This window comes from Rhincodon typus, chromosome 22 (genome assembly GCF_021869965.1).
Source record: "Rhincodon typus isolate 14 chromosome 22, sRhiTyp1.1, whole genome shotgun sequence".
Taxonomy (NCBI): domain Eukaryota; kingdom Metazoa; phylum Chordata; class Chondrichthyes; order Orectolobiformes; family Rhincodontidae; genus Rhincodon; species Rhincodon typus.
The window spans coordinates 18,903,125-18,923,215 of record NC_063353.1 but is presented as its reverse complement, the minus strand read 5'-3'; the positions used below and the strand labels follow the sequence as shown (position 1 = coordinate 18,923,215).

Genomic DNA, 20,091 nt, shown 5'->3' with positions numbered 1-20,091 from the left:
TGTCATATCTTCCTAAAGTGCTATATCCAAATATGCAGATAACATTAAACTGGAGAACGTAGAAGATGTAGATAAGAGCACAAAGCTACATTGGAATACAGACCATCCCAGTGGGCAAGTAATGCCAGATGGAGATTAATCTGGGAAAGGTTGAACAGGTGTGCTTGTACCCATTGGGATTTAGAAGAATGAGAAATGATGAGTGACACAGAGATCCTGACAGCATTTGATAGGGTGGATATCAGGAGGATGTCTCTTGTTGAACTAAGGGACATAGTTTGAAAGGGTGACCTCTTGCCCTTAAACTAAGAACTTAGGTGAATTTTTTTTCATGAAGGACATTACCATGTGGCATTTTCTTGTCCAGAAAACGGTAGCAGCTGGGTCATTGAGTTTAATCAAGGTAGAGTTAGATTTCATTTTACAGTCAAGGGCGTCAAAGATTACTGATAGGAATGCAGGGTGCAGTGCACAGTCAAGAAAGTGCAATTGAGGCCATAACTAGATTAGTCATAATTTTATTGAATGGCACAGCAGGCTGTAAGGGCAAAATGGCCTACTCCTGCTGCTAATTTTTTTTTTATGTACCACATGAAAATGCTATCATTAACTAAGTCACAAGTTGAGTTGTGCAACCCAGACACAAGTGAGTATTATAGCTTATCAGAGCAATTATTTACTCATGTCTGTAAATTTATTAAAGCACAAGGAAAACATTTAAATATATTTGAATTCATTCCTTTAAAACTGGACAGACCCAACTTTTTATGTACATTACTGTCAAAACTAGATATGATGTGGTAATCCTCCAGGAATCCAATAAGTATTTCTCTTTCAGAATATGTTATTAATTCACAGGTGTTGCTGGTTTTGCATCTTCCAGGTCAGCATCCAACCAACGGTACTTGCGATGACGTCGCACAACTTCAATTGCTTTTTGTTCAATAGGTGTTGGAGTGATTCCCAAGTCTTCCAGACCAGGAAGGTCAAGGTATTTAAAGTCTGTGATGTGCAACTAAAATTCATAAACATATAGATACAACAAAACAATTATTTTAGTACTCTGAAAATTGAGTCATTAAAATGTTTGCATTGTGTATAATATTATCTTTTTAAGAATAAGACTTAAATTTGATTAAAATTTTAAATTTAAATAGGAAAGCTTCCAATAAATAATTTGTACAGAGCCTAAACTTAAAATTCATATACCATACATTTCTTAAAAAAAAAACTGGCTGCAAAAATCCATACAACATCCCAATATCAAATCCAAGGCTGATGAAACTCTACCTCGATCCCCAGTTGTTAATCTAAGATTATGTAGTGAGAGGTCAGGGGAGCTGAGATTCATTGGGATTGGGAGAGGGAAACCTGGAACTGGAGGGCAGTTGTGGCTCAAAATGGGTTTCCCCTCTTCCTCACTCTGCTTCGTCTCTTTCCCTGGTCATGAGTGGCTTCCTGATTCTTGGACTTCTTGTGCAACAGTTGCTGACATGAAAGCACAACAAAGATTTTCAATCACTGGGGACCCAACAAATAAATGCAAAAAGGAGTAGAAATCAGGTGATCAGAATATCACAGTCAAACCTGCAGGAATGCTTCAGAGTTAGCAACCCAAGGCCTGACCTCAGGATATAGTTGAGCCAAATGATATGCATTTAGAATAGATTGGGTCATTGCAATTGGACTGCATATTCAGAATGTTTATAGACTAGGCACAGAGGTCACAGGAAAAACTATCATATGAAACATATGCTTGGTAATCCACATGAGCAGCACAATAGAAAATTTACTATTTTAAAACCTTGGTTATATGAACATTTCCCAGTTCCAAAAATCACATCCTCAACACATTGGATATTAAAGGGTATGATAACCAAAATCTTAAACTGGCTCAAAATTTACATTCATAAACTGTTAACAAATAGCAAAGTAGCATGATTTACAAATGAAAAAAAATGAATAGCAAAATCTCTGCTATAAAATTAATAAAGTCAATCTGCCATTACTCGATAATTATTAATTTTGTTGAATTAATCATGTTGTTCAAAATGTGTCTATCCTGCCAACATTAACTTTGCCATCCACCCAAGGCAAAACAAAATTCTAAGAACCAATATATAAATTGGGGAAAATAACAAAATTCAAGCTGTTGATAACCTGACAGTATCACAACCGTCCTAATAAATGGAAGGAAATGATGTGAAACCCATCTTAGTTCACCAATTGAAAAAAAACACTCAAAAGTCACATACTTTGGACAGTGTTAGCTAACTTAAGAATGTTAGACAAAGGAGAAATTCCTGTTCCTCAAAAAGTGTCATTTGAATAAAATAGCTGTCTAGATTGAGTATTCAAGGTCTAGAATATAACTAAATATATTCTAAGGTGATCTCAGTGAAGAAACTTGAACTGTTAATCCAGATGTCAGCATATGTCACACAGAATTATAATTGATGACTATGGCACATTTCTGAAGATACTTTTGACTTTTCTTTCCATTCTTGATTTAAAAATCCAATGCCAACTGACCAAATAATGTACTAAGCATGGCAAAGGTGCTAAAACCAAACCAAAACCAAACACATACCCTATCCACTTTGTCGCGGGATGTCCATTGATCAAAAGGGCTCAGCTCAAAAAATCTTGCCAACAAACTGTGGTAAGGGAATAACAGCAAACAAACTGGTTACTGAGCATGCACAATGTAGCATAAAACTGCTAAAGCCCATTATACTGATTTACAGTATGTTTGAAATCTACAATCTTCAATCTAGAACTCTGTTCCTTCTTTCAAATTAGAAATGTACATATGCGGTGAAAAGCTGTTTTAACTGAATATAAATTAAATTGTACAACTGTAAAGAATGTATCCAATTCTCTTTGGAAAGTCATTGTTTAATCTGCTTTCAGGAGAAAAGCAGCAGAAGGATAAAGACCGGGGGGATGTGTGCGCACAGCAGCAACTTGTTTTATGCTTTTCATGTATAAACCATCCCATGATACATCATAGCAGCATTGTCATTAAAGTTGACACAAGAACCAGAGATATCAGAGCAGTCAACCAAACTTTCGGTTAAAGATACTGATCTGGAAATTGTCTTAAAGATGGAAGAGCCATAGAGTGACAATGATATGTATAGAGGGAATTCTGGAGACTGGGGCTTTGGCAATTAATGGCATGGCCATCTATGGTGGAGCTTTTAAAATTAGAGTTTCTGAAAATGCCAGAACTAGAGAACCTGAGGGTTGTAGAGCTGGAAACATTGGGATTGTTCTGCTCAGAGTAGAGCAAGTTAAGCATAGGTAGGCAGTTTTGATAACATGGAAATGGAAAAACTATTTCCAATGGCAGGAAAGTCCATAACTGTTTCTTTACATAGCAGATTACTGCAATCAGAAATGCACTCTCTGAAAAAGAGTGGTGAAAGCAGATCCAACAATGACATTCAAGGGAGTTAGATAAATACTTAAACAAGGAAAACATGCTGGGCTCTAGAAAAGCAACAGAAGAGTAGGTATAGCTTTACAAAGAGGGGGCGCTGGCACGATGGGTAGAACAGTATCCTGTCTGTGCTGTACCACTATAATTCTACGACGAGACAGATAGATACATGTTGAAACCTGAAGTATGCCTCAACTGCACAAAAGATACATCAATTCAGCTATGTCAATAGACAAGGTTAAACCAGTTACAAAATTAAGGAGGGGGAAAAATCCTCCTGACCACCAGATCAAATGATTTTACCAGAGACACACCGCTGTTGTGCAATGAAAAAGGATCAATATAAAAACAGGCAGGAATTGAGAATCAGAAAACAGACACCAGTATACAAGGTAATTCCATATTTTTCCCATACTTTTGATGTTTGGGACAATTAGAAGGCTACAATTACTAAAATGTGACAATATTAACTTTGGAGCCCAAGCAGATTTGTTGTTCCAGTTTGTTTAGAACAGAAAATTGAATATTTTTACTCATGGGATGTCAGCATTACAGGCTCAGCCAGCTTTTGTTAAACCATCTTAGTTGTCCTTGAACGGAGTGGCTTGGTCATAACTCAGAGGACAAGAAAAAGAGTCAACCACATTGCAGTGGGTCTAGAATCACAAAGGCCAGACTCGGTAAGGATGCTCAAAAAAGGATTTTATTCAAGTTTGGTTTTCATTGAATCAAAATTTCACAAACTGCCACACTACAGTTCTGGATTGCTATTGCAGCAAAATTACCACTATGCTACCGCCACTCCCCTGGATACTAAGACTATACCTGGGGTAATTTCTGTATTATATATTTTAATATATTTTTAGTTTCTTTTAATTTTAACTATAGCAATAACCACGGGTCATGAGTTCTACCAAGTTTTTGTTCTCAAATGTCACAGTAGGAAATAGTGAACAGTGCCTTCAAGTTTTTTTTAAGAAAGAAAAAAATCGGAATTGGAAGTTTAACAGAATATTCACTTTCAAAAGGGGTCTTTAAAAAAATTAAAACAATATTCCTAGCTGCATAATTAAATTAAAACACCCTCAGTTAGGTTATGAAGAACAACAGTATGCAAATCTAGACATGAACCAGGTAAGCTGAGAAATTCATATCTGTTTATAGGCAAAAATGACTGGTTTTGGACTTCCTTTCAAACAGCTTGTTCACATCCCTGCTGTATATTCCATCACTGTAATCTTATAGCTTGTACTCACTGATAGATAGGCCTTGGCATTGGGTATGAAACAAATGGTCTATGCATAACAGCATATATGTATTTCACAAGGTCGTGAAGAAGGTATCGATGAGGCCTGTTAAACAAAAAAAGTGTAAACTCTACTCAGGCACATAGTATTCAATCCATCACCTATTACAGAGAGGAATCATATTGATAGGCTAGCATAAGTACACCACATAATTAGCTTTATTATAAAATTAGTCAAATTGCAAATTTACATATTCCAATCTGTATTGTTAATTTCAAAGTCAAGGATAATTACTCTGAAACTAAATATTCCCTTTAAGCTACAAGGCCGATGCTAAAGCAATAGCAATGCTAAAGCCTCCACACAAGGCACACACAAAATTACTGAGCATGCATGGTCATGCAAAAACAAAATGGAAAAGGAGCCATGCATTTTAACATTTTGTTCCCCAACTCCAAAAAAGTTATTCTGCAGTCTAAATTTTGGTTTCATTACAATTCATAACCAGGTGAACAAGTAATCATCTTTATTTGTATTTATGTTCAAATTCCTGCCACAATACATGCTCGATCACAAGCAACCAGATGTAAGGTGCCGAGGCTGCAGCCATGGGTTACTGCCACAGTGATCAAGTGGTGGTTGAAAGAGATTCTGTTGAAAGCAGATGGATACTTTGGGACAGGTAGGAATCAAACCAAGATACTGTGGTGGACAGCAGGGCAAAAGAGAATGGAAAACAAAACAGAAGTAATCATATGGTCAACAACTAAAAAAGGAAGGGCAAAGTGATTCTATTCACATAGAATTTTGTTGTTGAATTTGACTAAGGCAATTCTAGTGCCGTAGACACGACAGAAAGCAAACTGAAGGAATTTGAACAGGGTGGTGATGTTTTAGGACTCAAGAGTGAAGGAAGTTTACAAACGAATTGATAATTGATGAGATTGACTGGTCCACAGATAAGATGTTTTGAAGATAAAAGTGATAACAGCATTGTTAAAACAAAGCATTAATGTTTAAAGAAAGAAAGACTTTGATGATTAAAAGACTTTGATCTGGGGGAAATCAAGCATTGGGTCAAGCAGAAAATAATCTCAATGAGAGCTGAGGAAAAAGTAATGAGGAGAAACAACACACCAAAAACTAAGCTGCTGTAAGGGGTCAAAGAGAATTTGGGCAGAAGGAAGCTGAACGAAATGTTAACTTTAAAACTTACCCAACTATAACATATGATTTTCCACTGGTGTCAGGGTCTTTAATAGCATTTACAATCGCTTTGGCCACATCCACGACCTACATGTTATTAAGTTCGAAAAATATGCTTACATATCAGGATTTTAAGTACCAGCTAAATAATTTAAAACCATTTCTTATGTACATACATATACAGGTTGCTTTACAGTCTTCATGCCCATAGAAATGAGGGGTGTGGCACGTCCAAACCAACGCATATCTAGGAAAATGCAACAGTATCCAATGATATATTTGAAAATGAGTAAAATATTTTTGTAGAAAACAAAGACATGAGAAGCTGAAAATTTGCATATATATAGTTTACTCTTCAAGCCTTCATTTCATTTGACAGTAAAATAAAACAGTTGCATAGTGATACTTAAGTGGAGACTTTTTATTCATACTTACTTCTAATCCAGGCTCTTACAGCTAAACAATTTCTTTTCATCTGGAATGTCTTTAAATGTCTGAACTGGAATTTAAGAAAGAATACTTGCCTTTCCCTTGCATGCTATTAGCTCTAACCTCAAATTCATGATCTGGGGCCCTTAACTTTTCACAGTCCAATTTATACAGATTAGGCCTTTATTCTCAGTTAATATCTGCTGGTTTGTTTCATAATGTTTTTGTATGCATTTTGTGCCCAAGAGTAGCTTTGCTCCATTGTTATTAGCCATTTAGCTGTTGTATCAAGTACACAGAATTAACTTGTATACCTGTCTACAGTAAGTCAAATCAGATATTGATGGTCTCATTCACTGAATCAGCCTCACCAAGCCTTCAGCAGTTTACCACAGAGAACGAATGCATTTTTTGCACTGAGAATAAGTACAAGGTTGCAAATTGCTTCTAACTTGATGCATTATAGTCATATCATAATTGGATTTTGTCTAGCTACAGGAGATGAAATTCTCTGTTGTATAAAAAGTTAATTAATTCTCACTTTAGTAAGATACAGTCAGCACGGATTTGCGAGAGACAAAGTATCTATTTTGGGTTAACCAGGTAATATGATGAAATAACAAGGTTGACAAAGGCAGGGAAGTAGAAATTGTATATATGGACTTTAAAAAGGCACGTGATAAAGTGCTGCAAAACAGACTCAAAAAAAGCACACAGTATCGAAGGGGCAGTGATAACATAGGATGAGGCTGAGTCCCCTATCAATGCCACTTTGTCATCCTCAAACATCGAAAGCAGCTGCCTGTCTGAACAGGGCACTGCAGGATGTAAAATACAGTTACCTGCACAACAGAATCAGTTTATTTTGTTCTTATATCTGCTCTCTCTCCCACTTGTTAGCTAGATAAAACTTAGAAGAATTCTTTCCATCCTGCAAAGTACCACTTGAGAAGATACAGTAATCATATTCCATAGGAATTCTAAAAAGGCACCTGGACATGAATTTAAAAGGAACTAATTTTGCAGGTAAGAGGAAAGTTTAGGTGCAGGCTTAAATTGGACAGGTCTTCGGAATAGTCAATACAGGTCCAACAGGTATATGATTCTGTACGTAAATATATACAAAGCTTCCAAATAAGACACTTGCCCAAATATTTAATGATTCACAAAAAGTGAACTGAGATTGAAAGCACATTATGCTTACGAAAAAGAAAATAGTTACTTGCAAAATAGTTGAGGAATTTGTCCTCTCTTCCAAAAATTTCAGACGGTTTGATGATGACAGAATCTGGGAATTCTTCCCGCACAACCTTTTCTCCAACAGCCTGCCAAAAAATATTCAAAACAAGCAAATTTCCACTTTGTTCTGTGGATTTTAATATTTTAGGTAGAGATTCTAAATTCCAAAAAAGTCACACATTCTTCCTACCTTTGTTCTTAGTAGCTTTGAAACACTCTTCATGTGCGCATTAAGATGAGAAACGTGGATTAATTTTTCAACTCCAGATTCACTGCACGCACGAGCAATATCCTGTGCGATTTTGATGTTAACATCCTCAAATTTGAAGTTCCTAAAAGAAGGTAAGTGATTTAAACACCGATGCATAACAGAAGAACTGCATTATTTTTGGCTGTCATTATCAAACACTCCCAAATAAAGTTAGACACAGAGTAAAGGTGAACTTAACATACAGTCATACAGCATGGAAACAGATCCTTTGGTCCAGCCAGTCCATGCTGAACATAATCCCAAATTAAGCTAGTCCCACCTGCCTGTTCATGGCCCATATTCCTCCAAACCTTTGCTATTCATGTACTTATTCAAATGTTTTTTAAATGTTGTAATTGTGCCCACATCCATCACTTCCTCAGGAAGTTCATTCCACACATGAACCACCGCTGTGTAAAAAATTTGCTCCTCATGTATTTTTTAAAACTTTTTCTCCTGTCACCTTAAAAATGTGCCCCCTAGACTTGAAATTCCCCCATCCCAGGGTACCTAGACCCCTCTATTTTATAAACTTCAATCAGGTTACCTCTGAACCTCCTACGCTCCGGTGAAAAAAGTCCCAGCCTACCCAGCCTCTCTTTAGAACACAAATCTTCCACAGCCAGCAACATCCTGGTAAATCTCTTTTGAACCCTCTCCAACTTAATAATATCCTTCCTATAATTGGGCGACTCGAACCGGAAACAGTATTACAGAATAGGCCTCACAAATGTCCTGTACAACTTCAACATGACTTCCCAACTCCTTTACTCAAAGGACTGAGCAATGAAAGTGAGCACGCGAAATGCCTTTTTAATCACACAATTTATATGTGACACAAACTTCAAAAGAATTATGGACTTGAACTTAGAACAGTGGGATAAAGTCAGAGGACAACATCACAGAAAAAGACCCTTTAAGCCCATCAAGTCTGCACCAGTCAAAAACCACCACATAACTACATTTTCTAGCACTGGCCCCAGAGCGTTGTATGGTTTGGCATTGAAAGTGACATCTAAATACTGCCTCTACAACTCTTACAAGCCCCAAGTTTCAGATTCCTATCACCGCCCGGGTGAAAACATTTTTTCCTTACGTCCCCTCTAAACTTCCTGCCTCTTACTTTAAATCTAGACTTCCTGGTCATCGATTCCTCCAGCAAAGGGAAAGTTTCTCCTGTCTACCCTGTCCATCACCCCACTATCCCACACATCTCAATCATGTGCCCCCCTCAGTCTCCTTTGCAGAGGATAGACACAGAATATGCACTGGAGATGAAACAGGCTTTATGTTTGGAAGCAAATATAGTAAATTCGTAAATAAAAAATTTGATTAAATGGCCTTACAAGTTGTGAAAGGTTCATGACAAGTGGTGGTGAAGCAAATTTGGACATTGTCCACACTTGTATTGAAACTGGCCACAAGTGGAAGGCTTCTGCTCCCTCTTTTTTTTTTAAAAACATAAAATCCAGTAGCTAAAGTGAAACATTACAGACTAGAAACAATGTCTGGGGAAATGGCCAGTTTTGCATTTGGTCTTTGTATAATAGTATGAAATGGCTGGTAGCTATTGGGCAGTACATATTACATTTCTCCCAATTTCGGGATTGTGGTTCGGTTGGTAGCGTTTCGGCCTCAGTCAGAAGTTTGAGGGTTTAAGTCCCACATTAAGACAGGAACAAAATAAATAAATAAATACAAGCCTGACATCTCAGTGTAGTGCTGAGGAAGAGCTGTCATTCAGAACTAAGGCTTCATCTGTCCTCTCAAGTGAAGATTCCAAAGCACTATTTTGAAGAGCATTTACAGCAACAGTTCTTCCCCAAAGAGTATTACGGAAGAAGCAAGATTATCTAGCCATTATGACATTGTTGTTTGCAAGAACTGGTAATGTGAGGATTGGCTGCCACATTTCCAACAATAGCAAAGTAATCACAAAAAAGTACTGCATTGGCTGTAAAGCTCTTTGGAATGCCTGTAGTCACATGCAACTGCAATTTTTATTTTTATTTCTTTGTGGACCAGAGGGCTCCATGTTTTAATGGTTGGTGTGTGCAGAGTTGAGTAAAATCATCTAAGGGTGTTTGTAAACTGCTGCAATTTCTATCAGTTAAAAAAAAAAGTGATCTTCTGAAATCTCAGATCAGTTTTAGTCAGTGCCTTGAAAAGAGGTGGATAACTAATACAAATTCTACTCTTGCAGCAGCCAAGTGGGGCTGGGTCTGCATTTGCATCCACTTAGGTAAAGCTTATGAGAAGATTTGTAGCTCAGGTTGTGGATGAGGTTGGAGATTTGCTCGCCAAGCCAGTGTGTTTGATTGAGGACGTTTTGGCACCCTATTAGGTAACAATTGCCAGTGTGCCTCTGATGAAGCATTGGTGTTCTGTCCTGCTTGTTATTTATATGCCTCAGTTTGCTGGGTTCGTTAGCATAATTTCCGGTTCTGTTCTACAGCGGTTTGTATATCGGATCCAGTTCAATGTGTTTGTTGATGGAGTTCCAGTTGGAATGCCAGATCTCCAGGAATTCCCTGGCATGTCTGTTTGGCTTGTGCTATTACGGATGTGTTATCCCAGTTGAATTTGTGTCCTTCTTTGTCCGTGTGTACTGAGACCAGTGAGAACTGGTTGTGTCTTTTGGTGGCTAGTTGGTGTTTGTGTATCGTTATTGTCAGTTTTCTTCCAGTTTGGCCTATGTAATGCTTCTCACAGTCCTTGCATGGTAATTTGCATATTACATTGATTTTATTGGTTGTGGGTATGGGATTCTTTACGTTCATCAGTAGCTGTCTTAGGGTGGTTGTTGGTTTGTGGGCTACCCCGATACCTAGGGGTCTGTGTAGTCTCGTGGTCATCTCCGATATGTCTCTGATGTACGGTAGGGTGACCAGTGTGTCTGGCTATGTTGTGTCTTCTTGTTGTGGTCTGTCACAGAGGTAATGGCAGATTGTGCTTTTTGGGTATCCATTCCTTCTAAAAACTCCGTACAAGTGCTCCTGTTCTGCTTTGCGCAATTCCAGGTTGCTGCAGTGTGTTGTAGCTCATTTGAATAATGTCGTGATGCAGCTATATTTATGGGTGTTGGGGTGGTTGCTGGTGTAATTAAGTATCTGGTCCATATGGGTGGTCTGTCTGCAATATGCTGGACTGTAGTTCCCCGTTGTTCTTACGCTCCACCATTACGTCTAGGAAGGGTAGTCAGTTATTGTTCTCTTCTTCTTTTGGTGAATTTTATTCTGATGAGGACGTTGTTTATGTGTCGTTGGGTTTCTTCTAGTCTTGTGCATTTGATAATCACAAAGGTGTCATCTATATAGCGGACCCAGATTTTGTGTTGGATAGTGGGGAGCACTGTCCGTTCTAATCTTTGCATTACTGCTTCTGCTTTCAGTCCTGATATCGGGGATCCCATGGGTGTTCCGTTGATTTGTTTGAATATACGGTCGTTGAAGATGAAGTGGGTTGCGAGGCACAGATCCAACAATTTCAGGGTGCTGTCCTTGTTGATGCTGTTTATGTCATGGGGTGCCTGCCTTCCTGATTCGTCCAGCAGTGCGGCAATTGTCTCTTTAGCTAGGTCGACATTTGTGGATGTAAATGGTGCTGTTACATTGAAGGATATCATTATCTCGTTCTCTTCTATTCTGGTGGCCTTGACGATGTTGAGGAATTCTTATCGACTGAAAATGAGGATATACGAACACCAACCAGTCACCAAGAGACACAACCAGTTCCCACTGGTCTCAGTACACACGAACAAAGAAGGTCACGAATTCAACTGGGACAACACATCCATAATAGCACAAGCCAAACAGAGGCACACCAGGGAATTTCTGAAGGCCTGGTATTCCAACTGGAATTCCATCAACAAACATATTGAACTGGACCCGATATACAAACCATTGAAAAACAAAACTGGAAGTGATGCCAACTATCCCACGAAACCGAGGCATATAAATAACAAGCAGGACAGAACACCAATGCTTCACCAGAAGTGCACTGATGATGTTATCTAGCAGGGTGACGAAACGTCAGCAATCAAACACACTGGCTTGGTGAGCAAGTCTACAACTTGGGTAGAGGTTCCCAGATCAGAAACAAAACATATCCTAATGTGTGGAATATGATTTACATCCAAAAAAATAAATTTAATATAGTAAAATAAATAATGACTGTTCTGACTTTGGTAAAGATTGACACTTACCGTGTTTCCCATTCACGTCCAACAAGATTAATAACAACATTGGAATGTTCCACAGCCCGTCTGGTGGAATCTTTATCTCTAGGATTCCAGTCCTGACAATCAAATTAATCTTATTAGAAGACCAATTAAAAATTCAGTCAGTCTTTGAGACATTAGTGTCCAACATTAGGGAGGCGATGGCTAGTGGTATTATCGCTGGAATGCAAATCCAGAGACCCAGATAACCTTCTGGGGACCTGTATTCAAATCCTGCCATGGCAGATGGTGGAATTTGAATTCAAATTCAAATTCAATAAACATCTGGAATTAAGAATCTAATGATGACCATGAATCCACTGCCGATTGTCGGGAAAAACCCATCTGGTTCACTAATGTCCTTTAGGAAAGGAAACTGCCATCTTTACCTGGTCTGGCCTCCATGCGACTCCAGACCCACAGCAATGTGGTTGACTCTGAACTGCCCTCTGGGCAATAAATGCTGCCTGGCTAGCGACACCCTCATCCCGTAAAAAGAAGAAAAAAAAAATGCTACGTCAATCCTGGCAATCCACCCCTCAAAACTAAGGCAGTTCAGCTTTTTGCATTTTCATTTGTTACTTGGTGGTTTCCACTTCTTAATTTCTTAGTGCTGGAGGTTTGCAAGGGGATTCTATAATATGACTGCCTCCTTGTGGCTAAATCAGATTAGTCAATGCCAGCAATTTGAGATATGGAGAAATTACTGGGAAAATGGATTTAACCTTTATAGCAGGTCATTTAGGCTCCTTAAAATGCAGCCTTTAACACACTTGTCATTTCAATCAGTTCCTTAGATTCAAATGCTTTCACCATGCAGATTGCACGTTTCCCGATCATTCAATCCTGTCTTTTTCCTTTTAAATTGAATAAATGACTCCTCAATTCAATATCACTTTCATAATATATTAACTTTATGATGTGCTTAAAAAGTTATCTTCCCAGTAGTTTATAGTAGGGTATTAGTCCAAATCCAAAACATTGGCACACTAACTGGATAAAAAGAAAATTTGAGTGTTGTTGCTTTTCCTGTTAGAAAGTGGGTGACACATTTGCACATTGCTACTTCTCCCATAACAGCTCGATAATTTTACTTTCAGTTGTGTAGGGATGTCTTCAATTGCTGTTTGCCCCTTACAGGTTCATTTAAACCTGGTATTTCAGCACAAGCTGAAATCGTAGTACAAACTTGCGTTAATATCTTAAATATACTTTTGGAAACTCAAAACATCCAAGAGTTATACATTTCAAATTTTCTTGCAACAGTATTTGAGACTCACAAGAAAGGTCAGCTGTCCCAGATCACCCATGACTCTGAGATGATTGACATCGTATGGATCACAGCGATGTGGTATCACTACCTGAGAGCCAATTCGCCCTAAAAAGAATGAATTATATAATCAAAGGTTTGTTTAATACACAAACTAAAAATTATCTTCCAGTGTCATCTGTGTAACAGTGCTGCATAAAATGCCAAAACCTCACCTTTCCTTTACTGTCAAGGACAGTTCTAAGATCAGACACCAAACTGGGGGCTACCTGAGAAACTTAGCATGCAAAATTTCTAATTTTAATTCAATCATGGAGTTAAGTCATTCAGCACATTGAAGTAATCCTCTATTACATTTACAATGACATCAATGCTACCTCTCAAAAAAATCCTTCTAGTGTTAAACTCTCCTTTGGCCTCTTTGGAGGAGCCGAACCGTTTAATTGTGACATCTAATTCTGTTTTTCACAAGCTGTACAATTATTTTGCTTTGCAAATTATTAAGCATGAGTAAATAATTATCTAGCTATTGCATTAAATTCACTCTTTTCTAATTTACTTGGTACATTCTGAGGCACAGTCTGGGTTTCTCTCAATATATAATTTATTCTTCCCTGCTTATCATCTTTACACTAAGGTCAGCCTTTTTCCACACATCTTCTAATGTAGGAGTATTTAGGTAATACCCAAAGTATTTCAACCAAAGTGAGCAGTATACTTGAAAACAAATGTTTACATCCTACCATTCTTGCTGTAAATGTGAACAATTAACCTATTAAACAAATTCCTTCACTGGTTATAACCTATGTTCCCTCTAATTATTTTTCTTCTGGATGGAGCTCCATGCACAGCAGTGACTTCTGAAACTGGAAGTCAAGATGCGATGCACTGATTGATGTTCACAGCTAAGAGGAAATGTTGGTTATAAACAGAAAGCAAAGATTTTGACCCCAACTAGATATGCGCAGGGACAGTTAGGTCATGGCTACAGGTGGCACTTAAAAAGATAGCATTTTATCAGTGAACTTACAATGAATACCCCACAAACATAGACACAATGAATGCAAAATTGTTTGAACTCAAACAGAAAATTCAGATGGGATTCCAAAGGGGAAAAATGTGCTTAAATAAAATGTTAGTCAGTGACCACAAAGATCTAGGCTTTTTCTAAAAGAATTATCGCACAAGTGTTGCACTGGACTTTTACAAATGGTAGCTACAAGCACACAATAACGGACGGAAAAAGGACAAACATAAATGCCCAATATGGGAAGTAAGATGTATTATTTCAATTCTGGATGTTTAAAATCAACATCCACACTCTCAATATGACAAACAGACGACCTCTATGGGTCAACAGAGTAACAGTAAAAGCTGTTACTGTTTGTATCTACACCTGCAGGAGATCTGCTGCTATAGTAGGCCATGAACATCTGTCTACTGTCATGCTTGCACATCCACTGTAGCTTCTCTGTAAACATTTTGTGACATACGTCATCCAACTAGTCAGAGATCAATCCTTTCTGCTAGCCTCTGGAAAAGATCTCTGCAACTTTCCAGTTCTGACCAAATAGCTGAAATATTGACTCTCTTCTGCCTAGAAGTCCCTTTCTAAAAGATTATTTTTCACTCTTCCAACTTCAAGTAACTGTTTGTCTTATGATCTTTATATAGAATTTTCACTTGATCTTAGCACAAATTTTAAAGGCCTCTTCATTTTTAAATGGATCTTTACCTATTGACCAGCTTTCTGAAACACACAAAAGTGGATGCAATGTAGTATTTTGTGACGTTTTTCCGTGTTACAAAGTTTGAGTTATCATATTAAGACATCTATCATTTTCACAAACAGAAATTGCCAGAATAACTCAGCTGGTCTGCCAGCATCTGTGGAGAGAAAGCAGAGTTAATGTTTCAGGTGCAGTTACCCTTCTTCAGAACACAGGAGCTCATAGGGCGAGGAGAGAACGGGTACGGGTGGCGGTTAAGTTAGTGAGAGGTTTGGGCAAGTCAGGTGCAAGTGATTGGGAAGGCTCCAGTGGTTAATTGGAAGGGTCCAGTTTTAAAGCTAGTCAAGACTTAGAGCGAGTTGGTGACTTTTTCCAGAGGGTTCCAGATGCCAGGTATTTCAGTTTTCCAACATGTGCAATATCAGTCCTTTAGATCATTGTTAAAATGTTCCTAAAACCTTTAACTGAAGGCTAACGAAAAATCCTAAAAAGATAAATACCAAGGAGTTCAAAGGTTGTAATCAATTAAAATTTACAACATTTGCAATGTAGTGAACGATGGGGAAAATTACCAGTCAATCATTCTCGACAATTAGAAATGAGACAGTGAGAACATGCGCTATTTATGCAACCACTTTCTACAATGATTGCAAATCATTTTATGGACAGTGAAGCTACAGCAAATATGATACCCATCTTTAAAGTTTGTAAATAGGAGTATGGTAATATTTTAAAACAAAAAATAAACTCTTATTATGTTGCCTTACATTATATTGCCTTCCCCTACCACACCATCAAAATCTGAACCTCTAATGCCTCAATTATATATTTTTATGGCTTAAATTTTATAAAATGCTGAAACAATTTGATTTTTCAATGCCTTACTCACAACTCAGTTATTTATAAAATTTCTCAATTTAACATATGAAGCAAATCTCAAATTGCCACCTTGGTATTGCAGTGTTCATAACCAGGAATTCTTTGCAGCATACTTATTGAAAATAACATTTTATTTCACAAAAGCTTAAAGTATTTAGTAAAAACTTGTTTAGAAAATATATTTTAATAATCCCTACTGTAAGACAATATCAAAATATGTAATGTATCTTACCAAGCCTATTCACCACATATCGTCCAAGAAATCCAGATGCCCCAAAAACCGTGGCCACGATCCCACTAAAAGATGAACGCCCACCTTTACCACGAGGAATGAGGGGATGATGTATCTTCCTTTTCTGAATCAAAATGGACACTGCTGAGGCTAAGCCTGGTGAAACAGAACCTGAAAGACAACACAAATAGTGTGACATGATATGCAACTGACAATGTTTAAAGGAAACATTGCCAACATGCCAATTTTACATATTTGAATGGAACAAATGTTGTTTTATACATGAATTATGAATAAATGAAACAGGAGCAGATGTTGACCATTCAGCCCCTTTAGCATGCTCTGCCATTCAATGAGATTATGGATTATGGTTGATCAGCTAGTGTTTTGAATTTCACATTCCTATTTACTCCTGATAACCTTGGATACCTTTGCCTAACAAGAATCTATCTACTGACTTAAAAATATTCAATGACCCCACCTCTCTCACCTTCTAAGGCACAGCATTCCAAAGCCATACAGACAGAAAAAAAGTCTCCTCATCTCTTCTGAAAGGCAATCCCTAATGTTAAAACCACATCCCCTAGCTCTGGACTCACCTACAAGAGGAAACATCCTTTCCATGTCCGGCTTATCAAGACCTTATCAAGACACTTCAAATTAAGTCAACCCTCACTCTTCTAAACTCCAGTGAAAACAAACAACAACATGTACAACCTATCTTCACAAAATACCTGCTCATTCCATGAGTCAACCTAGCAAACCTCGTGTGTACCACTTCTAATGCACTTACATCCTTAAAAAATACAAGACCAAAACTACACAGTATGAGAGATGTGGTCTCACCTGTGCCCTTTATAACTGAAACAAAACATCTTTACTTTCATGTTCAATTCTCCTTATAATAAAACTGTCGCTACCTGCACCTGATGCAAGAACAAGAACAGGGTGAACAAATATTAAAAACATTTTTTTGATCAGTCATATTGGAAAACAGTTCAACTTTCGTAGAGGTCTTAACATTGGGTTTGTGTCAAATTACGTATCAAATATCCAAACAATATTTTGTGTAATGATGCAGAAACCCAAAATGTTTCATCCAACTTACAAGTAACCTTTGAGAATGAAGGAAACCACCGGAATAATGTAGAATGCAAAACATCACTGTAATGAAACCTGCTTGATTCAATATGAAATTCTTTTTAACATGATTTTTTTCTTCAGGAAACTTTAAATTTTGAGATAAAATATTTCAGAACATAAGTTAATAACAATACAAAACTCAACACAATTAATTTGTGTACTGATTTTAACAGGTTTGACTGATCCATTAATAGAAATTGCTGACCTGACTCTTAACACATTCCTTCTAATTTCTAATCCCACATGCCTCTCAGGATTCACCTCAGATTTGTTCTTTCCTGAACCTCTCTCCATCTCCAACAGTTGTCTTTGAACATATTAATCATTAGAAATCCACAATCACCCACATTTGCATGATTTATCTGCATTATATCTAATCTGATAGCAACCTTTCATGTCAAAGATGGTAAATACCCTCATCTAATGACAAGACTCAATCAGCTCAGTCCTATATGGCACATTTCATATCTCCACTGATTATGAAGACAAAACAAAGGTGCATACTTTTTTTTGCCATGAAGCACGACCTCAAGCTCCCCACTAACATCACCAAACATTCCCTCAACTATGACAAATACACCATGATTTGAACTCTAACTATTGTTTCTATTGGAGTGACTGACACACTTTCACCAGTGAATTATGTCACACTTGACTGTTGTTTTACTCTCTGCATGGAACAAATCAAGTACACACTGCAAGATCACTTTAGACTACTCTGTCTCACTACTCCAATCAGATAATAAAAAGAAACAGCCAAAGACAATATTATTACTAAAGTTTTTGAGAAGATTTGTAGCTCGGGTTGTAGATGAGTTTGGAGACTTGCTCGCTGAGCCAGTGTGTTTGATTGCAGATGTTTCATCACTCTGCTAGGTAACATCGTCAGTGCATCTCCAGTCAAGTATTGGTGTTCTGTCCAACTTGTTATTTATATGCCTCGGTTTGCTGGGTTGGTTGGCATCACTTCCGGTTCTGTTTTTTTTCCCCACTGAAAAACCTGACTGAGGCATATAAATAACAAGCATACTGACAATGTTACCTAGCAATGTGACGAAACGTCTGCAAACACACCGGCTCATTGAGCAAGTCTACAACCTCGCAACATTATTATAAATCATGTTGGTAGCACAGTAACATGAGAGGGGCTTCTATTTCAAGATTTACCTTAGAATTTAACTAAGAAACATTTCAAAGTGCTACACAACGAACATGTTGAAGTCATTTTTCACACAGCAAGACCTCACAAACCAATTGATCTGGATGCCTTTGGTTTAGGCCAGGGCACAGGAAGAATTCATTGCAAAACTGAAATCTACACATTAATCCAAAACCTACAGTGACAACTGAGCTGTCAGTGCTTCACGACCTCAACTAAGACTCGTACCCAAAAGCAGCAAATTACTACAAATGCTGGAATCTAAATTGAGAACAAAAAAAAATGCTGAAGATCACAGCGGGTCAGGCAGCATCCATGGAGAGAAAACAAGCTAACATTTCGACTCTAGATGACACTTCATCATCTAGATTTGAAACACGAGCTTGCTTTCTCTCCATGGATGCTGCCTGACCCGCTGTGATCTCCAGCACTTTTGTTCTCATACCCAAAATGTTCGGAACCATAAGTAACAGTGCTACTCAAACAGACAAGAAAGAGCCAATTTATATTATCACATTGCAGTATTTTGCTACTCTTGAAATTAATTTTCTCTTTGTTCAAATTTCAACCGAGTGTTTGTTAAAAGGTCTTCAGTTAACGATGTACACCCTGTTTGTAAGTGTACAAGAGCCCACAGGGTCCAAGACCCGCGGGGAGACTAAAGCGGAAATTGCAGCGCTAATGGGGCTCAATTCCGATATCAGACGAGGACGAAAAACCGAGGAAACGAGGCCGAGGTCAAATGAATAAATCCCGGACGAAGACTGACCTGACTTTGGGAGGACACAGGCCCGAGCCCAGACTCCGCTACCCAACACGGCCGCCATCTTGTGCCAGCTGAGACCAAACCACCAATCAAGGATGGGCAGTCAGGAGGCGGGGTCACCAGCCACCAATAGGAGAGAGCATGTGCCCATTGATCAATACGATAAGAGCATCACAAACCATCGGACCAATAAGATGAGAGCATGTCCAAACGACCAATAGAACGAGTGCAGCGTAAACTCCGCTGACCAATAGGACCAATGGATTATTATGTCTGTGAATGGATTATAACACATTCAGAGAAGGTGAAAAGGTCACAATCTATATGTATATGTTTTGCAATTAGACGCTATAAATGTAACAATAATTTCTTCTTGTAGGCTTTCTAAGTGCCATATTATAATGACCTATCTCTTTTCAAATGAATCTAGATATGTTTTTTTTCTAACCAACCTGTTCAGAACTGGTATTATTTACATGTCTGGAGCAGGTGGAACTTGTACCCGGGTCTTCAAACAACTCTACTTCATTTGTTGAACAGTTCCAGCTCATTGAATACCCCATAAAAATAATTGTTGATCTTCCTGAAACTTTTCAACACAAATGTAACTGATCTACCAACACTATACATTTTAGGGGGTCAGTTTAGTTCAGTTGACTGGATGGCTGGTTTGTGATTTAGGATAATGCCAACAGCATGGGTTCAATTCCCACACTGGCTGAGGTTACCATGAAAGATTCTCCTTCTCAACTTCTGTCCTTGACTGAGATATGGTGACCCAGAGTTAAAACCACCACCAGTTGTTTCAGTTTAATGACAGAGTAGCCCTATGGTCTGGTAAGATAAGGGCAACTCTACATGTTTTAATATGGTTTCA

The 20,091-nt window shown here is 38.0% G+C and overlaps 1 protein-coding gene across 1 annotated transcript; it reads right to left on the bottom strand.

The window, feature by feature from the left end:
- Positions 1-502: 502 nt before the first annotated feature.
- Positions 503-19,328, bottom strand: ndufa9a (NADH:ubiquinone oxidoreductase subunit A9a). The gene is made up of 11 exons (XM_020533226.2): positions 19,218-19,328; positions 16,147-16,317; positions 13,316-13,413; positions 12,021-12,112; positions 7,757-7,898; positions 7,550-7,652; positions 6,075-6,145; positions 5,909-5,985; positions 4,702-4,797; positions 2,591-2,657; positions 503-1,015 (listed from the first exon to the last, which is right to left on the bottom strand). Exons 1-11 carry the CDS (start codon positions 19,273-19,275, stop codon positions 848-850), a joined length of 1,143 nt encoding a protein of 380 aa, XP_020388815.2. The 5' UTR covers positions 19,276-19,328; the 3' UTR covers positions 503-847.
- Between the last annotated feature and the right edge of the window lie 763 nt (positions 19,329-20,091).

What these genes read in the sequence shown, in the direction of transcription:
- ndufa9a (XM_020533226.2), bottom strand. Translation starts at nt 19,275, where the DNA reads ATGGCGGCCGTGTTGGGTAGCGGAGTCTGGGCTCGGGCCTGTGTCCTC. An exon ending in CTGTGTCCTCCCAAAGTCAG is followed by an intron (nt 16,318 to 19,217) that starts GTCAGTCTTCGT and finishes GTTGTCTTTCAG; the next exon opens with GTTCTGTTTCACCAGGCTTA. An exon ending in CCCGCGACAAAGTGGATAGG is followed by an intron (nt 1,016 to 2,590) that starts GTATGTGTTTGG and finishes TATGAATTTTAG; the next exon opens with TTGCACATCACAGACTTTAA.